The sequence below is a fragment of the Limulus polyphemus genome, unplaced genomic scaffold (assembly GCF_000517525.1).
Source record: "Limulus polyphemus unplaced genomic scaffold, Limulus_polyphemus-2.1.2 Scaffold3145, whole genome shotgun sequence".
NCBI classification, from domain to species: domain Eukaryota; kingdom Metazoa; phylum Arthropoda; class Merostomata; order Xiphosura; family Limulidae; genus Limulus; species Limulus polyphemus.
In genome coordinates, this window is record NW_013668755.1 from 85,436 (window position 1) to 106,197 (window position 20,762).

General features: G+C 32.5%; 1 protein-coding gene across 1 annotated transcript in view; it reads left to right on the top strand.

The window, feature by feature from the left end:
• The window catches only part of LOC106468748 (plexin-A2-like), an 89,197-nt gene extending 69,500 nt beyond the window's left edge, over window positions 1-19,697 (top strand). Inside the window, exons 17-34 of the mRNA XM_013929192.2 lie at window positions 551-727; window positions 1,348-1,597; window positions 1,967-2,109; window positions 2,509-2,639; window positions 4,981-5,040; window positions 5,615-5,692; window positions 6,442-6,508; window positions 6,937-7,083; window positions 8,173-8,362; window positions 8,927-9,030; window positions 9,410-9,506; window positions 10,210-10,307; window positions 12,012-12,101; window positions 12,460-12,629; window positions 14,304-14,516; window positions 14,764-14,839; window positions 16,863-16,937; window positions 18,267-19,697. Of these exons, the coding sequence (XP_013784646.1) occupies window positions 551-727; window positions 1,348-1,597; window positions 1,967-2,109; window positions 2,509-2,639; window positions 4,981-5,040; window positions 5,615-5,692; window positions 6,442-6,508; window positions 6,937-7,083; window positions 8,173-8,362; window positions 8,927-9,030; window positions 9,410-9,506; window positions 10,210-10,307; window positions 12,012-12,101; window positions 12,460-12,629; window positions 14,304-14,516; window positions 14,764-14,839; window positions 16,863-16,937; window positions 18,267-18,368 (2,268 nt within the window). The 3' untranslated portion in view covers window positions 18,369-19,697. The remainder of the gene's footprint in view (window positions 1-550; window positions 728-1,347; window positions 1,598-1,966; window positions 2,110-2,508; window positions 2,640-4,980; window positions 5,041-5,614; window positions 5,693-6,441; window positions 6,509-6,936; window positions 7,084-8,172; window positions 8,363-8,926; window positions 9,031-9,409; window positions 9,507-10,209; window positions 10,308-12,011; window positions 12,102-12,459; window positions 12,630-14,303; window positions 14,517-14,763; window positions 14,840-16,862; window positions 16,938-18,266) is intronic.
• Window positions 19,698-20,762: the final 1,065 nt, after the last annotated feature.

Here is a 20,762-nt window from a genome sequence, read left to right on the forward strand (position 1 = left end):
CTAGCGCAGATAGCCCTCGTGTAGCTTTGCGCGAAATTCAAAAACAAACAAAGAAACTATTATTTAGAATGTAGTTTTAGTTAGACATTATAAAATATCTCTTTCGCATTTTTTAACATGTTAACTGTTGATGGATAAATATAATAACTCCTTCTTTGGTTTTATGAAACAGTAAAAAATTCAGTTCGTAACCGTAATTTCATCGTATTTGTAAATGGACTGAGAAGAAAATAAAATACTTACCCAAATCACAGTTCCAGAAACAAAATTGTTTGAAAACAAAGTAATATTTATCTGAGCAAAATTATTTTTTAAAGTGAATTATGATAGTGGTTTAAGCTTTATATTTTGAGGGATCGACTTACTAGCTGGTGTGCTGTTTGAACTAATAGGAAGATATTTAATTTTGTCTGTTTTTGAATACTTTAATAAAAAGAGTTTTAAGTAATTTTCAATCTATAGTAGTATCGTTGTTTCAGACTCATGATATGTTATTGTGTCTATACTTGTGGCACTTTCCTCACATATTTATTAAATATTTATGTTTCAGGGTAAACACTTGGACAGAGCTTCGCAGGACACCGATGTGATAGTTCGGATTGGAATAAGCTTTTGTAACGTGACGTCTCTTTCTCGATCTCAGCTAACTTGTCGTCCTCCAACTTCTCAACCTCCAGATCGTGATTCCAATGGAAATCCTAATCCAGATAACATTCCACAAGTTGTTGTAAATATGTTAATATTCTAATAAGTTGATATAAATGTTCTAGAAAATTACATACCCACATTTGACATCGTAGCTTCGTTCGTTAAGTAATTACATGTACATTTTGAATTGTTATAAAAAAATGTTTTACGAAGTTTATGTTATTTTAGTTGTTTGAGCATCGTGTATTTCCTGGAGTTAATCTTCTGTTTTGAATGTAATAAATGTGAGTTATTACAGCATGGAAAAATGGATAGCTGTTTTTAATGGTTGTAAATGATTTAATTTACGGTTACAACTGTCTGTTTCTGATTAGCATAAATTTATAGTCAATAACCCATTCGCTGTAGCTGTGCTGTATATATGATTTAATCTTTAAATTTCCCACTTGAACTGGTAAGGGGTATTTATGAGTGTTGAGGCACTCTCCATCCACCCAAGCATTGTTACCGTACAGTGGGTCAATAATGTTTTGTCTTTTCTCCTTAGTACCTCTCATGATGCCAGTGAAGTCTGCAGTGTACAAAAGAAAAAAAGTCTGACCCGTATACATGACAACTGCAGTGAATGGGTTACCATAAATGAAATTACAGCAGCAGCCAGCACTAGAATTACCCTAAAACTGTAATTTATCTGTGTAGGTTGAAGTAGGAGACAACTTGAAGTACTCGATTGGATGGTTGAGTTACGAACTTCCTTCAGCACAAGATAACTCAATCTCACAGAAGCTGATTATTGGTGCCTTTGTTGGTGGCTCAGCCTTCTTATTGGTGGTTCTCATAGCAGTGATTCTCTACAGACGCAAGTCTATGGAAAGCAGCCGAGTTCTCAAAAACATGCAGGAACAGATGGATGTGTTGGAATTACGGGTTGCAAGTGAGTGTAAGGAAGGTGAGTATCCATGAGGAATAGATGGATGTGTTGGAGTTAAGGGTTATAGATGAGTATCCATGAGGAACAGATGGATGTGTTGGAGTTAAGGGTTATAGATGAGTATCCATGAGGAACAGATGGATGTGTTGGAGTTAAGGGTTAAAGGGAGTATCTGTCAGGATCAGATGGATGAGACTGAAGACAATGAATGATCTATTTTTATGTTCTCCAATGTATGTGAGAATAGACTGTGCTTATAATGAAGGTGTATGATATTATAAACATAGAAATAGGTAGTGAATGTGACAAACTATAGGGAAGTATGTTTATGCCACTTACTGGACCCAACTACGTGTGTATTTGAGATGTTCTGTTTTCATTGTGTAGCTTTTGCTGAACTTCAGACGGAAATGACTGATCTGACAAGCGATGTGACTGCGGGAGGAATCCCCTTCCTAGACTATCGTGCTTACTCAATGAAAGTTCTTTTTCCAAATTCAGAGGATCATCCAGTTCTGAGAGAAATGATTGTGAGTTTTCAGTATTCTTATGGCATAAAGTCCGCTTTGTTTACCACGTGTAGCACATGTTTATAAAATATCTTCCATGTAAACCTGTGCAAAAAAGTCACTCTTTCACGATTCATATCTGTATCTTGTTAACAAACAATAGAACAAGTGAACTTGTATTTGAAATATACTGTAAAAGAATTTTTAGCTTTTTCAAAGTTAATAATTTTGCTTATTTTACTAGTCATTCCATATCAACTGATGGAATTTATTGGATATTGGTATAGAACGACTCCAATGTACCTTAGTTTGTCTTGTATCCTCAGCTTTGTTTTTTAAACTGTGTGTGTTTAATAGTATATGTTTGTCCAGTTCATAAGAAAAACAATAATTAATTTATTTCTTTTTGTTTTAACATAGCTTGATCCTATAAAAAAACTGTACATTGAAAAAGGTCTTCGTCACTTTGGCCAGTTAGTAATGAACAAGACATTTCTCCTTTTGTTTATTCGGACTTTGGAGTCAAATCGATATTTCTCTATGAAAGACAGGTATTGTGGTCTACTGTTATATTGTAGTCAGTAACTAGACTTAAAATAAAATACATTTTGTCGCATGATAAAGGTAATTGACTTTTTCTTTCTCTTCTGAGACTAAAACAAACAGACAGTCTATTGCTACAAGCGATATTAAGTGCTATGATTTTCACAAAAATAAACAACTGTATATAGTACTCTCAGAAGTACTGTTAGAAAAAATAGATAAAGACACAAACATCATCTCTAACTCCACATCATGGTTTTTGAGCCTTATCATCCAAGATAATGAGAAGAAAATTGCTAGACAGAAACACATACAGTGTTAAATTAAGGAAACTTTCAAACAACGTAACTCGCAGCAAGATCTCCCCTGACCAAGTCGTCTTTAACTACAGCGACATCATCTTAAGTGATAGTCCGAGAACTGCATTAGGCAGAGGATTGAATTTCTCCATACCTTTCTCAAAACTTAATTACACCAATTACCTCTATCCCGGTGAGGCCCCGCATGGCCAGGTGGTTAGGGCACTCGACTCGCAATCTGCGGGTGCGATTCCCCGTCCCACCAAACATGCTCGCCCTTTTAGCCGTGGGGGCGTTATAACGTGACGGTCAATCCCACTATTCGTTGGTAAAAGAGTAGCCCAAGAGTTTGCAGTGGGTGGTGATGACTAGCTGCCTTCCCTCTAGTCTTACACTGCAAAATTAGGGATGGCTAGCGCAGATAGCCCTCGTGTAGCTTTGCGCAAAATTCCAAAAAAAAACTATCCCTGGGAATCCTTGTCTCAGAACATAAAAATCTTTACCTATTTTTTTTAAAAAAGATATACGTTTAGAGTAATATTCTGATTGTCTAAACAAATAATTTGGTATATTTCATTAATCTAATAGAAATGCAGCTATAAAAGAAGTTTTTAACATTTCATTTTTTTAACAATATGGTGGACACTTTTTATATGTTACTTATTTTGTATGCTTAATAATTTTGTTGCATGGTTCAGTCTGTTAGTGTTTTTTTTTATTTATAACACCAGAAAAAATATTTTTCTCTGCCACTAGAAAAAATGCGACTTTTTCTGAGTAACTTGATGATTCTTTTTTGAAAAGTCGTGTTGAAAATTACTGATTGCCACTAGTTTTCTAGTTATGATAGATTTATTTAAAATATTCCTTCATATTATGAAAACAACTTATTCTGGAAGACCATCCCCATGAGGTTCTGGTTTCATAGCAAACTCAATATCTGGATATTTAATGTATTATTTAGTTTTGCCTGAATATCCAGAAACATTAGTCATGCATAAATAACAGTAAGTTAGATTATCTTTGGGCTGACACCATATCATGGGAACTGTAAATGGCATACTTGCTCTCTTCTTATTCAGCCACTGTGTCAGCCAGATGTGCATACTGTACAACACACATGTGGAGCCCAATGTTTTTTCTTGGTCCCCAATTTTACGCCCAAAATAGTGATAGTAAGCTACCTTTACCTTGTATGTGTGATGTTCTTCCTTCGTGAAACTGCAATATATTTTCCACAAATGTAGCACAAACTATTTGGGTGTTTTTTGCACTTTCGTACTTTACTTTAACTGGAGGCAGCCAGCATTTCAAATGATTTTCTAAAAAATATAAAAGAATTTATGTTTACAGAACTAAAGCTTAAAGGATTTTAAAAAACAAAGTTTTGCAGAATTTAATTATATCATGGATATGATGCAAGAAAGATCAAATTTGTTTTAACTGTGTGCAGAGCAAGACAAAGTGACTAACTGAGTGAGTGAGAGGCGTCTGACTCTGCCCCTTTTATGGTCCGTCGAGGGAATTCTCGAATGCTCTAGCAAAGTGAGCACATGAGGGTTTCATGATTCCTTGGCGGATCAGATGAGCATGGGAATGGCGCAAAAGTAGTGCAATTCACTACAATTACGTCGAGAACAAATAACATATATGAAAAACGTATTGGGAATTTTACACCAATACAATACCTTCAATGTTTGAAGCTATCAAAATTGTATGTCTTTTACCCATTAAACTGTCCAAGTAAATATAATTTCACATCATAAATCTGTTGTCCTGAGTATTTCACATAGTGCTAACAAAATATTGAGATATTACTATAACTCAAAATATAGAGGTGATGGGCAAATTCTGACTACATTTTTGAAATCGGTGCCATCAATTCACCCTGAGTCACTTGGGTTTTCTCCAGTAGCAATTTTTTTGTTTTCCAATGTAATGCTTTTTTTTAACAAAAAACACATTTAATATCATAATGGAAAGTTAAGAATTGTTAGAGAAACATATCTTTTTCTAAAACCCATCATCAATACTGTTTTTTTGGTTCCAGAGTGAATGTGGCTTCACTGATCATGGTAACGCTTCAAGGAAAGATGGAATATAGTACTGAGTAAGTTCTTGTTTATCTCATTGTTCTGTGTAGGATGACGATGCTAACATTTACAAGGAATCGTAACTAAAACCTGAAGTTAAGGACGTAATAAAAGCTAAATAGTTCAAGATTAAAAGTTTATATAGAAATATTAGAATTGTAATCAATCCAACTAAAACGATATACAAGTTTAATGTTGAAATCCATACGCAGCGAATATTTGTAGGATGACAATGCTAACATTTACAAGGAATCGTAACTAAAACCTGAAGATTGTGGAATTGGTTAAGGACGTAATAAAAGCTAAATAGTTCAAGATTAAAAGTTTATCTAGAAATATTAGAATTGTAATCAATCCAACTAAAACAGTATACAAGTTTAATGTTGAAATCCATACGCAGCGAATATTTAGAGCTTCGGGAACTAATATATTACAATCGTAGGATTTGAATGATTCTTGAATAGAGAAAATAAACTATTTTATTAATATTATATCGTATATTATGATTTTATAAAATGTATGGCTGACATAAAAAAAAATATTTATATACATACACATGCAAAAACTTCACAGAATGTGTCCGTGTTTCAGTATTCTAAAGACCTTGTTGGCAGATTTAATTGAGAAATGTATTGAAGGAAAGAGTCATCCAAAGTTATTGCTGAGAAGGTGAGAACTTTAGTTTTTGTCTTTCATTTTTAGCTTTGGTAAATAAATTTTTTGTTCCGGGTGGCATGATTTTAATGAAAAGAAATAATATGTGGTATATTTTTTTATTATTATTGCCGTCCAATGGCTCAGCAGTCAGTCTGAAGGCTTATAACACTAAAATCTTGGTTTTTATACTTGCAGTAGGCCCATTGTATAGCTTTGTGCGTAGCAACTAAAAATCCAGACTCTGTTGTTATTAATATTAATGTTTTAGAGAGTACTGGGAAAACAAGTAAAGGTTATTCAAATATATAGTAAAAATGTTAAACTTAACAAGCTACCTACCCGGCTTGAAACTAAAATTCAATGTGGTGTTTATAATGATTATAGGTAATTTAATATACTTTCTTTACATTATTATTTATTAAGAATTGAATGCTTTGTTTTATCAATTTGGTACCCTCACTATTAGCAATGTTTTTAGCCATAATCCCAATAATATCTCACTAAGTTTGGCCAGCTTAAGAGATTATTAATTAGTTAGCGATTGCCGTTAGTGTTAAACAAATTTTGTTATTTTATCAAATTTAGTTCCAAAAATAGTGTTTTCATATTGTCACGGAGGTTGTTGTTTCTTTTCTCTTTTTAAAGCCTCTGTTAATCAATTAAAATCCTTTGTTTCAAGAAAAATATTTAAAGTGTTGCCTTCGTTTTAAATGCTTTCTCTTATTTATAGTGATTGAAGTTATAGTTTTTTTTACCAATAGAACTGAGTCTGTGGCTGAGAAGGTGCTTTCATCTTGGTTCACTTTTCTTCTTTTCAAATTCCTCAAGGTATGGTTATTTTCTGGCTATAAGAAGTTTATCTTTTGCTCAAGTTATATATCATATCCTTCCAGAAATTCTTGCATCATTAATGTAGTTAGTAGAGCATTCAAGCAAAATGTATAATTCGGTGTTTCGAATCACAGTTATTCTGATATATATCTGTTCATTAATGTAGTTAGTAGAGCATTCAAGGTAGTTAACGTCTAACTGAATTCAGTGCAGTGGACTAAACAACTATTTTCAGTTTAATTGTAATTTTTACACTGCTGTTAAGACACGAAATACTTAAATAATTAAAATGTTATTGTGTATCAAATACATACTTAGTGCATATGACTCGGCAATAGGAACTCGCTTGAATATTTTTATTGGTTTAAGTATAACTGACAATTATTCCAAATTAACTTTTCGATCCCCGTTTTTTCTAACAATAGGAGTGTGCAGGTGAGCCATTGTTTGTATTGTACAGAGCTATTAAACAACAAGTGGACAAGGGACCTGTTGATGCCATCACCAACGAGGCTCGTTACTCTCTTTCGGAGGAAAAACTCATCCGACAGTCTGTGGAGTACAAGTGCATGGTAAAAATGCAGCGATAATTACCTGTATTTCCAATGTTGTATTTGAATTACATCTTTTACCAATGTTCTGCTTGATAATTTTTGAAAGCTATATTTATTTAATCCTAGAATTAGTGGTTGGTCCAAATGTGAACACCAGTTGCTTTTTAACTATTCTTCTAAAATGTTAAAATATTATATTGCATGTGGGTTAATCACTGTATGGGCTACAGTCTGTAATATCATACACAAAAAAATGTAAACAAAAATATTACCAATGTTGTAATTAAATCCAATAATTACTGCTAGGGTTTGCTATGTATTTTATATAGAAAATTAATGATTTTATCCTTTTTTTGGCCAGATCTTTACTTTAAGTATTGTAACAGGTAAAAACATAAACTTACTCAGTATGATGCAATAGAGTAGTGGACCCTAACCAGTAGTGAACAGCATAAAAACGAGTTAGTGCAGTGAACCCTAACCGGTAGTGAACAGCATAAAAACGAGTTGGTGTAGTGAACCCTAACCAGTAGTGAACAGCATAAAAATGAGTTAGTGTAGTGTACCCTAACCAGTAGTGAACAGCATAAAAACGAGTTAGTGTAGTGTACCCTAACCACTAGTGAACAGCATAAAAATGAGTCACTGATGTTGAGAATTAAATGAACTGTCTGATTTTTAATCAAGATTAATAAAAATCATGTTGTAACTTTGTAACCTTGCCTAATATTACAAAGTTTTATTTATATAATATTGCACAAAGTTGTTATGGATGGACAACTTGTAGATAACTGTAATCATGCCATTGTTGACTATATGGAATTATTACCTAAACATAACCATGTGTTTTGTTGTTTAACTTTTTTGGGTTGTGTTTATATCTGTACTGTCATATACAGAAGTATTTCATATACATAACCAAGTGTTTTGCTGTTTAACTTTGTTGGGTTGTGTTTATATCTGTACTGTCATATACAGAAGTATTTCATATACATAACCAAGTGTTTTGTTGTTTAACTTTGTTGGGTTGTGTTTATATCTGTACTGTCATATACAGAAGTATTTCATATACACAACCAAGTGTTTTGTTGTTTAACTTTTTTCCAGACTGTGTTTGTATCAATGTCATCACAGACAGGATATGTCACTGGACTGGAACCTCCAGGAGAAAACATTGAGACACCAGTGAAGGTTTTAGATTGTGATACTGTCTCACAAGTAAAAGAGAAGGCTTTAGATGCTATTTATAAAAATACTCCATTTTCCCAAAGACCCGAGAAGAGTGATTTAGATTTAGGTAGGAATAACAAACTGGGATAAATTTTGGATATCTTTTTAGAAAATGTTTTTTTGCAAATTATCATATTAGCTAAGAAATAGAACAATGTACCGGTGTGTATACAATTATGTTTATTATTTTAATAAGTAAACAAATTTTAATAATTTTTCAGTAGTCAGTACGAAAAAATGTTTTGATATGAAATTTTTTATCTTTTAGCACTAGATGTGGAAAATATTCATGACTGTAAAATAAATAGGGATTAGTTGTATTATTATTATTTATTTCTGTGAATGACGGTTTACCAGACTGTTCTAAGTTTAACAGGTGCAATTTAGCAAGTCATTTTGATGTATTTGAAGCACAATAACTCAAAATTATTTTAAACTGAACACCAACTTCTCATCCAGTTTTAGCAATTTTCCTTAAATCGTTACAGTTTTTTCACATTAATAATACTTTAGCTAAACTAAACTTGGGTATTTCTAATAGACTTAAATCTAGTTTGTAAATTCAGAAAATAGAATTTTAGTATTGTTCCATATTCTGAAAATTATGCTGTTTTTTGTGTTGATGTTACAGAATGGAGAACAGGAACACATGGCAGACTGACTCTATCTGACGAGGATTCAACTTCAAGACTTGAGGGAGGATGGAGGCGCTTGAACACACTTAGTCACTATAAGGTTTGTTAACTGTATTGTTTTATACACTTAGTCACTATAAGGTTTGTTAACTGTATTGTTTTATCAGATACTGTTTTATACACTTAGTCACTGTAAGGTTTTTTTAACTGTATTGTTTTATCAGATACTGTTTTATACACTTAGTCACTATAAGGTTTTTTAACTGTATTGTTTTATCAGATACTGTTTTATACATTTAATCACTACATAGTGTACTTATTTTTGTGCATATTAAATTATACAAATGATTTTTTTAGATCTTATATTCTGTTTTTTTCTGTATTATTTCCAAGAAGGATGAAACCATCTTAACAAATCTTCCATGATGTCACATTTTCTCTTGTGGTATATATTTTATTTCTATTATAACCTTCTCCAGGTTCCAGATGGCGCTCTCTTAACTTTGGTTCCTAGACAGTCATCGATGTATAACATTTCAATTATGTCTGAAAAGAATGAAAAGTCTTACAAATATGGTAAGTCAGCTTTTGATTTTGGCTGACGTACGTGGGTTTACTAAATTGCTCTCCACATTTGTAGATTAACAAGTACGATGAAATATTTAATGAGGATTATTTTTTAAATGCTTCTCTTTCCCCCAACTTGGTTTGTATGGACTTCCAGTACGAAAAATGTGTGATGTTTATTGTTTTTTTTTTTTAGCTGTAGCCTTTTTGACATTAGCCTGACTAAGCTACAGCACTTTAATTCACATATTTAACATCACATATAACAGTTAGTATGAGTCGTTAAGTTAATAATGTGCAGTGCCACCATTGGTTGGTGAAATAAATAATGCTATACAACATTGCGATGTGATCTCATGTGTCACATTTTATCACAGTTTTCCCCTTAAATAAATATGCTTTAGCCAACATCGTTGTTAATCACTTTACAAATTAAATCTATTTATTTATTAATTTTTTTTGACGGTGACTTTCTATTTGTATTTGTTGAAAGTATTATAGAATGTAAACTTTTCTTGTTAGGTATTAACTTCATTCACACACACAAAGGTAGTGTTTAAAAGACCTTAGTATTATTAAATCTGTTCCTATACAACACTTTTATTTCAATTTTGCCAAATAAATATTATGATTTTTTCTTAGAAATTCACATTTCTTCTGAACAACAAATATTATCTTTATGTTCTTGAATTAGCTTTTTTTTATTCTTCAGAGACTCTCAACTTCTCAATGAAAACAAGCCCTCCTCTAAGCCAAGCTACATCACCCCTGAATCATGATCTTGAGACAAATTTTAGACCTTGGCACCTGGTAAGTTATACAACTAGGATTGAAATTTAAATAATTTAAATCTATTTTATAGGACTTAAAAACTCCAAGAACTATTAATAAAAATAATAAAATAATTTGATGTTTTAAAACTGTTTCCAGATTTAAGCTGGTTAATCTCTCTGTTTGTAAGTTGATAAAACGAAAACTTGATAAATTAAAATGCTTCATTGTTCTTGGTTGGTTAAAATATTTTTTATATACTTAATAATGTAACACAGAAACTTGTGATATAATTCAATATAAGTTTACTTAAAAGAAACAACGTCTTGCTTTCACCAGGCTTTTATCTGTTGATTGTTGAACTATTAATTATGAGAAGAAAAAATTGGAGGTTTTTGACTAGAAATACAGAAGATTGAGTATATTATCAAAACAGGTTTGATGTCTTGTCACATCATTGTGATCCATGCCACAAAGTCTGGTCGTACTCTTTCTGATGATTGTGTATCTTGACAATGGTCCTGTAGCATGGTTCTATTGCAAAAACTCTGCTTTAAGATGTCCAAAGCCTACCACTCCTGTTTGATGCTTTCCAATATCCATCTAATGTATGAAGACAGCTTTCTTTGATAGATTGTTTCCCAGCACCCATTTCAATGATTAGATTGTACATGAATCCAGAGGCAACCTTGCTAGTATGATTTCTTATGGAATAGCATGAATACCTGTTTCATTTTCTAACTTCTGGATGCAACAGTTGAATGGAAGGTACGACTGGAAGCCTAATTTGTTGAATTCATACCCTGTTGGCCTCATTTCCACATGAAGATCATTCTTGATTATGTCCTGTACTGTTGCTTGGAGCATGTGGATGGATTTTGCCACTGACCTTTTTGTTCAGGAATTCTCATCTGTTACAAGGTGCCACACATTGTGTTCTACATCTGGGATAAGACCCGTTTCAGGTCTGTTTCCAAATAGTCCTGGTGCCCCAAATTGAACCACATTCATTTATTTTGTGTATAGATTTAGAGTAAATTAAATGTTTTTCTACAAATTTTTTTTTCATTCATGTCATCTTAGTTTCATGTTTGTACAACAAATATAGCTCTTTGTTCAGTAGACCAACTGAAAAAAAAATTGGTAACAACTGAAATCCAATACTTTTTATAATGTAGTTATAGACACTACAATTTTAAATAATGTATCTTAGTCCAACAAGTAAATTTGTGGCATAGATGAGAATGAGCTAACCAAAACCTAACATTCACTGCTCTCATTTATATATTTATATGTCTTATAATTGTATTAACATCTTTCAAATAGTATCAGTGCCAGAATGTGTCACGTGATACGTCATAAGTATGTATTTCTTTCCACAGTAAAATCTAGCAGTATCAGTACCAGAATGTGCCACACAATACATCATAAGTATATATTACTTTCCACAATGAAATTTAACAGTATCAGTACCAGAATGTGCCACACAATACATCATAAGTATATATTACTTTCCACAATGAAATCTAGCAGTATCAGTGCCGGAATGTTCCACACATTTCGTTGTGGAAAGTAATATATTCTTATGATGTATTGGTACTGATACTGCTAGAGAATGTGCCACACAATACATCATAAGTATATGTTACTTTCCACAATGAAATATGTTTTATATAGTTAAAAAGTTTCGTTTTTTTAAGCTTGTTTTTGAATTCCTAAAACAAACAAAAAATGACTTCCCAGGTAAAGCATCATGATGCTGAACCAAAAGAAGGGGAAAGAGGGAACAAAATGGTGTCAGAGATCTACCTCACAAGGCTCTTAGCTACAAAGGTGAGTTGTAACAGAATTTCAGTCAGATAATTAGCTTAAATAATTGTACATCAGTGTAAATGACCAACTCTAGATGTAAACCAGCATTGCAGTTTTTGTATAATAACTTTCAGAATTGGAACTGAAATTCTACAAGTATCAGAGGACTTTTCATATAAAGATTGTGTGTTTTTCCCTAAACAACGCAGCCAAGCTTATACTAGAAACCAATTTGTAGAGAAAGGACGGCGTTAATTGAAACCTTTTCGGCTGAAACGAATAACCCAATAACTTTTATAATAAGTTAATATCATTTTTGATTAACAAGCTATTTTGGTTTGTACTCGTATAATTTTCTGTTCTTTCCGTGTGGCCACAGGGAACACTGCAAAAATTTGTCGATGACCTGTTTGAAACAATTTTTAGTACAGCTCATAGAGGAAGCGCCCTTCCTCTTGCTATCAAGTACATCTTTGATTTCCTGGATGACCAAGCAGTCCAACATGAGATCACGGATAGAGAAGTTGTCCATACATGGAAGTCAAATAGGTGAGATTTTATTTTCACTTGTGGATATCTTCTTTACATTAGTACCTGTTAGATGATCATATTTGTGTCAGGTTAGTGTTCCTTACTTTTTTTTAAAGTATAAAGGCAGATGAACAGCAGTTGCAAATGATCAAATTTCTCTACCGAATTAAAAATACTTACATTATAATGGGGTACAGGAGGAATTATTATAGTTTGAGGAAAATTATGGAGGGTTAACCAACGAATGTAAAACTCAACATTTAATCAGTAATTTTGTGAATGTTAATACTGTGGTTTTTTACAGTATAAAAAGAAAATTGTATTAATATATGGGTGGATGAATGGACAGAGTCCTAGACAGTGGAGGAAGGGAGACCCTATTTTGGGATAACATACAGGGGTCCTGATTACCCCAGTAAATTATTTTAAAAAGGTACAGAAAGGTAAGTATGAGAAAAAGTAAACAAAAGAAGACTGGGAAAAATGCCACACATTCTTGTCATATTCATACTGATATGTTTAAAAGAACAGTTATCTTTTGTGGCCTTCGAGAAATTGTACAGAGATTGTTATCTAAGTGATAATTATAACCCAACTCAGGCCTGTATGCAGAATGTTTGAAAGGGGTATAATTTGTGAGAACAAAAGCCAACACAGTCAGCATGTAAAGCATGCCAATGCTATGAGGATCAGAGGGCATGCGACTATTTCAAGCCAAAAAAAATGCTAGTGTTTAATCAGAAGAATATAGACTGTGTAAAAAATTTTAAATACCATAAGCAGCTGCACTATAACTATATGAGCATAATTTTTGACATCATAAAGATAGGGGTTTTTTGACAACCTTCTCTTGAGCGCCCCCCCCCCTGCATACATGCATGCAATTATGCAAAATTACAGGTAAACATGAAGACTTATTCATAGTAACACCTTCAATGTTCTACTCAACAACTAGAATATTCTAAACACTAATCAAGGTAGCCAACAGAACTAGAAGTTGATCTAAACAAGCAGAATATTTTAAACACTAATCAAGGTAGCCAACAGAACTAGAAGTTGATCTACTAAACAACTGAACATTGATCAAGTTAGCAGAAAAATTGCATTACATTAGTGTTAGAAAAAGGCTCCCCATAAATGTTTTCCTGTCCAGTAGCCCATAAAAAGTGACTCCCTTTCTTATGACTCCCCCCACCTTACATTCTTCCACCTATATGATTGATGGATAGATAGATGGAAAGGTAGATATGCATTTATATACACACACACACACACAAAAAAAAACATTGTTTTTTTTAAATATGACATATTTGCTATTGGTCGAAAAGCGGTGATGTAACAACACTAATGAGTTTGGTGATCAATATAATAGGCTGCTAGAAATAAAGGTGTCAGTTTAGTATATGTTTTATCTCTTTCTTTAACTATTTCTAATTAACTATGATTATTTTTGTACATTTTATCTTCCCACTTGGGTTAGGGGTTAATCTATCTTGTTCTGTACTTTTATAACTACGTGCAATTTTCTTTTTACATTTAACATACCACTGAGATTAATCCGTTTTGTTGTATACTTTTCTTATTTTATGTGATTAGTTTTTAAATTTTAACTTGTGCTGAGGTTTTGAGTTAATGTATTATTTTATTGTGTACGTTTCTAATTATGCATAATTTTTGTTTTACATTTTTTAGCTTACCGCTAAGGTTTTGGGTTAATCTCATTAAGAACCCTAATTTTGTGTTTGATATTAACAAATCAAACATTGTCGACTCCTGCCTGTCAGTGGTGGCACAAACCTTTATGGATGCCTGTTCTACGTCAGATCATCGACTAGGGAAGGATTCACCGAGTAGTAAATTGTTATACGCAAAAGACATTCCCATTTACAAAGATTGGGTAGATAGGTAATTGACCAACAGTTTTTGACTTCAATAACTTCAATAATGCGTATTTAAAACAAACAAAAAAAAACCAGTAAACTTCAAAAAGAACTAAATATATATGTTTGAGTTTTTAAATAATTTTTTAACGACAATAAGACCTCATATTAGAACGATACTTAAATGCAGAAAATACTTTAGAATAAAAATATTGCAACCCGAATATCAGTTAACTTTTTTAAGAAAAATTAACATTTTCTAACACTTTCAGATATTATCAAGATATCCAAGGTATGCCGGCTATAAGTGACCAGGATATGAATGCTATGTTAGCCGAAGAATCAAGAGTAAGTGTTGATAGAATTATTTGGGAATTTGTCGCCAGAAGACCAGTCACGGTATAATTACTGTTGTTAAAGGTTAACGATCCCTAGATTAAGTCTACCAAACCATCAAAACTTACTAACTCTGAAGGTAAATATTCTTCGAAATAAGTGTTCAAAAGGAATGGAAATAATTTTGAAAATTCTGGCATAATTTGGGGTCATGAAAAAGGGCAAAAATTGGGAAGAAAAAAGGTAGAAAGGGAAGAGTAAAATAGGAAAATTTTAAAAAGAACTCCATGTTGGGTATTCTTGTTGAAGTTGCTCTTACAAGGTGCTGTTCTCAACTGGTCGGACGTGATGAAAAATTAGGGACGAATTTAAGGAGCTTTGCTTTGAGGGTATGAGTAAAACATGTAATATTTAATAATAATATTTACACCTGACTGACAATGGCAACAAAAAAAGTTTAATAAAGCCGTGACTTTGGTTTTGTAAAGATAGTGTGGTAGATTATGGTGTATTGGTGTTAAGTCTTTTCTGATCTGTATCCGGAGTTTCGGTCTTCGTGGTGAATCATCTTAAAACGAAGATAGAAGGATTCTAGGAAGATATAGGTCATTAAAAATTTACCGCTGTCTTCTCAGTTGGGAAATAAATTGTTTGACTTGTATTTTCTTTTATAGCGGTTTATTTCATAGGATATTCTTAACGTTGTTTAACTCAAACTGGAGTTTATTATGAGACGTTTCTATAAACGTAAATAAAATCACGACCTATGCCTCCAGAACGTAACTTTATTAGCTCAATATTTCACTGTTACGCCTTCATCAGGAGCTATTGATAACCTACATGTTCACGAAACTAGTGAGATTTAGCTGGATTAGTTAACTTGTTGGCTATTAATAGCTCCTGAGGAAGCTGTAAATATGAATTATCGAGCTAATAAAGTTACATTCTGGAGACATAGGTCGTGATTTTATTTACGTTTGTAGAAATATTTCATAGGATACATTCTTATGTAGACCTAAATGTAACATCCTCAGAAACGTTACCACTTGGAAACAAATTGTTCGTATATCTGGCTTAAGCCTTTTACGGTTGCCTTAAAAAACTAATCCTTCTATTCTATAAAAACATTTCCAATATTTTGAATGTTTCCAAATTTAAATGTTTAGGTGTGACACGTGTGTATTAACCTGTATCTTCTAACGTTATTGATAATGGAAGATAATAAAATAATTTATTTTATTTTGTAATTAATTACACTGGATTATTCAAAAGTCACGTACCATCTGGGAAATATAATAACACATAATACATTTGTGATATTACAGTCATTGCCTTCCATGAGCTTTTTTTCTACCTTCTTTCTGTGTAATGTATAATCTATAATGTAATTTTCTTCATCATTCTGTGTATTCTGAAAATTGAGGATTGTTTAATTTTGTATATGTATTAATTTTTTGTAAATGTTTTGTTTAAAGTTGTTACACGTATGTCTTAGACCTTTTTTTTAAATGTCTTCTAGGCTGTTGCTTCGATGTTTTAATTTACTAATTGCATATAAAAAATCTGAATGTCATTTGAATAAATATAGTTATCTATTCTGTCAAGGTGCCCCCCCCCATCCCAGTGGCACAACGGTAAGTCTGCGGACTTACAATGCGGGTTTCGATACTCGTGGTGGGCAGAGCACAGATAGCCCTTTGCGTAGCTTCGTGCTTAACTATAAACAAACAATCTGTCAAGGTGGCTTTAAAAGGTTAAACAGATAAACTTAAAACTGATATAACTATGAGCTTCGTGTGAAGTAACTTTTTGTTTTATTCCTAAACATGAGAAACCATATCATTTTGTTTCCATACTAAGTGTGTTCAATTTATTAGAGAGCTATTGTATTGTTATCTCTACTTGTGGACTAATAAGTTAGCTTAGACACATTTATAAAAGATTATTTAGCTTATATAACCTTTGAGGTTTCATTAACAGAATAAACAGGTTGTTTAATGGCTCATTTTATTTAAATAATATTTCTATTTTTCAGCAACATGCCCATGAGTTCAACACAAACGTTGCTTTACATCATCTCTACAGCTATGCTTTGAAATATAATGATCAGGTAAGGGTATAAATACAGTATCCTGAAGTCATAGCTCAGAATCTGTTGCCACCAACATGTTATTATTCTAACCAATTATTCAACTTTAGAAGTGGAACTTGATCAAAAAAATAGTAACATGGTGGCAACTGTAGAAGTGGAAATTGGTCAAAACAATAGCCACCACCATGTTACTATTGTTTTAATCAAGTTCCACTTCTAAAGTTGCCACTAACATGTTATTATTGTTTTAATCAAGTTCCACTTCTACAGTTGCCACCACCATGTTACTATTGGTTTTGATCAAGTTCCACTTCTAAAGTTGCCACCATGTTATTATTGTTTTAATCAAGTTCCACTTCTAAAGTTGCCACTAACATGTTATTATTGATTTTGATCAACTTCCACTTCTAAAGTTACTACCACCATGTTATTATTGATTTTGATCAAGTTTCACTTCTAAACTTGCCACCAAGATGTTACTAATGTTTTAATCAAGTTCCACTTCTAAAGTTGCCACCAGTGTGTTATTATTAGTTTTGATCAATTGAAATTTTATCCTTTTGTTTGTTCTGTGAGTTAATATTTCCTTTTCTTTATCATTACTCCTGTGTTTTATAATCATAAAATAGTTCCTACCATTTTTGTGTGAATTTTAATAAACGTGGTCTTCTCATGTATGAAATATTATTAGATTATTAAATCATACAGTAATTTAATTGTTACTTGATTTGAAGTTTTTTGGTTAAAAAAATATGTATCTTTCGTCTCTTGGTTATGCATAAGTGTGAAAGAAAAGTACAGGTAACATTTATAATAATTAAAAAAGTGACTTTGTAATACTTCAAATGAAAACTAACTAACTAATGAAGAAATACTGATTAGAATATTTTTAAAATTTAGTACAGTTGACACCTTCAGTAGTTTCTATTTACACACATTTTTACCAAAAGCAATAAAGAATTAAAGATAGTGTAAACCATAATTACAGAATTTATTACGACCATAGTTTCGCCAGTTAAGGCATCATGGTCGTAATAAACGATGTATTTGTGAAACAGACAATTGTCTTGTTTTTTTTTCCTCAATTCTGTAATTATGGAGTTTCGCCAGTTACCGACGGTTTCAAGTATCAATTATAATAACTATAATTAAAATATATGTATATCATGCACTTTACAATCTGTTCTCTTCATCCCTCATAAGTATAACGATATTAAAATTTATAAAAACAACTTGATTGTTATTAAGATACTTTGTTCATTGTTGTTCAACACGTATTCTATTCGATAATCAACTCAGATTTATTCATTTGTTTTTTTCGTCCTTTTTTTTTTTCTTGTTTTCTAGTTGATGGTCTCTCTAGAAGAAGATGAATTTTCCAGAAAAAATCGTTTGTCGTTGAAATTGGAACAGGTGCATGCCATTATGACAGGGGAGTCCGAAGCTTGACTTTTTTGGTAGTGGTCATTAAATGTTAAAATCAAAACAGTGGTCAGTTTAGCTTTTCTGTGCCATGCTTTCAGGAAAGATTGAACAGTTAACTGTTGAAAACAGTTGTGAGGCCTCGAAGATTGCTGATACTGTTTATAAACGTAACTGTAAACAAAGGAAAAAAAATAACTTCAACTTAAACCACTTAAATCTTCAGTACTACTTTATAGATTACAGAGCACCACAAGTTCCGACCAATGAGGAAAGCTCTTTCATGAAACTAATGGACAGATTTTCAGCTCAATGACCCCGGAGTTTTTTTTCCCCTTTGGGCAACCCAAGCATGGGTTGCACAAAGGACATGTTGCTAGCCTGTGCCTCTTGCATTTTGATCATAGAAAATTCTTACCAGTCATTTAAAGTGCCTTTGTGATTGGTCACACCCTGCCCTCCCTATCTCCTTTAGGTTTCTTTTGGATTACAGTTTGAAAGCCATCATTATCATCGGTCGTCTTCCAGAGGTGTTTGCTTGGTCCTTTCTTTTTTCATGTTCCGGGCATCTTACTTCAGTTTCCTTGCACCACAAAAATAGTAGTTGAAGGCTGTGCACATTTGGTGTGTATAACAGCATGGTGTATACTTGGGATATAATTTTGGCCAATATCACAACCCATTATGTCTCTATAATAATATATCAAACATGCTTACCCTTTAAATCACCGATTTACTGAAGTATTGATTCTATGAAGAACATTGTGTATATGTCTGCATGAGATGAAATTGACTAGGATTAGCCAGTGTGCAGTTGGATTAAACTGTTTTTGGTTGTTTTTTTGTAACTACTGTGATATGTGTTGTACAAATCATTTATTTGTCACAGAAGCAGTAATATCTAGCACAAATTGTTTGAACTAAAAACCATTTACAAAAAAAAAGAAATTTGGTGAGTACATTTTTAACCAATGATGATGGTAGATGTCAATTATCAACAGAGATAATTTGTCAGTATTTTGGGAACGTTTTCTTTGTGCCTTTGTCTTCGTTTTGTTTGACGTAATACTAGTAACTTCCCTTGGTTACACAAGTACAATATTTCTTACCAGTAGAATCATACTTAAAAACTGTTGATATTGTCTGTAATGCACCAATAGACTGTCCTCGTCCTTGGTGTATTAGGAAGTAAGATACGTTGCTATGGGAACAGTGGTTGTCATAGAGACCTGAGGACTATTTATAAGTCCTGACTGTTGATATTGTTTGTAATGCACCAACAGACTGTCCTCGTCATTGGTGTATTAGGAAGTAAGATACGTTGCTATGGGAACAGTGGTTGTCATAGAGACCTGAGGATGCCTTTGATTGTTAGGAAACAATTGAGTGTTCATTAGGGTGTTGATGTATCCTGCAGATCATGTGGTGTCAAGTTTCCTGAAAATTTCCCCTTTAGGCTAGTTTGCTTCTTTGTGGAAAAGGCCAGAAGCGAACATATATATATATAATATGTGTATTAAAAGTTATCACGTATAGAAATTTCGTTTCATGGAATCTTTTGTATCTGGTAGTCTAACTAACAGTTATGTTCTAGCATTGAACAAAAAAGCCTATTGGTCAGTAAGCGACGTGTGGGAGACAGAAAATAGATCTGAAATGGACAAATTAAGAAGATTGTGGAAAAAAAACAAACATCTACAGTTCATTTGTTTTTATAAAAATTGTTAGACCTACAAAAAATATTATTGGTTTTCTCTCTCATGAAGTCTGTGGATGTTAACTCCATCTACATTTAAAGTTGCCACTTTTTAACTATAACTTGATGAAATAATTTTCTTTAAAAATAATATTGAAACGTTCAATAATATATGTATTATATAATCAGGTGTAACGGCTGTTTTTGGCCCTACACACAAGAAGTAGGCTGTCTTTAGGAGATTTTGTGCGTGTGTGTGTGTGACTCTCTTTACCTCCTGGTGAGGTTCAACTGTTTTTTGTACAACTTAAAGACTGTAAAATATTTATAAAATATTTTTATTAAGTTAACTGACTAGACAATTCACTATCTTGCTCAAATAATTTCTTGCGTTCAAATGGTGTATGTAAAAATAAAAAGCTGAGCTGAAAAAACGTGTCTCTTCTTCTTACTTTTTTTAAATGTTTTGTTTAAAGTTCGATGACGAGGAACCCACTTGAGACTAATAATGGCTGGAGACGGCTTGAATGGGTAATGAAGAAAAACTTTAATATAACAGCAAATGTACAACGTTTCGACAAGGTTTTGTCATCCTCAGGAATATGATGATGACAAAACCTTGTCGAAACGTTGTACATTTGCTGTTATATTAAAGTTTTTCTCCATTACCCATTCAAGCCGTCTCCAGCCATTATTTGTTTAAAGTTGTTGCACAACCTGCAATT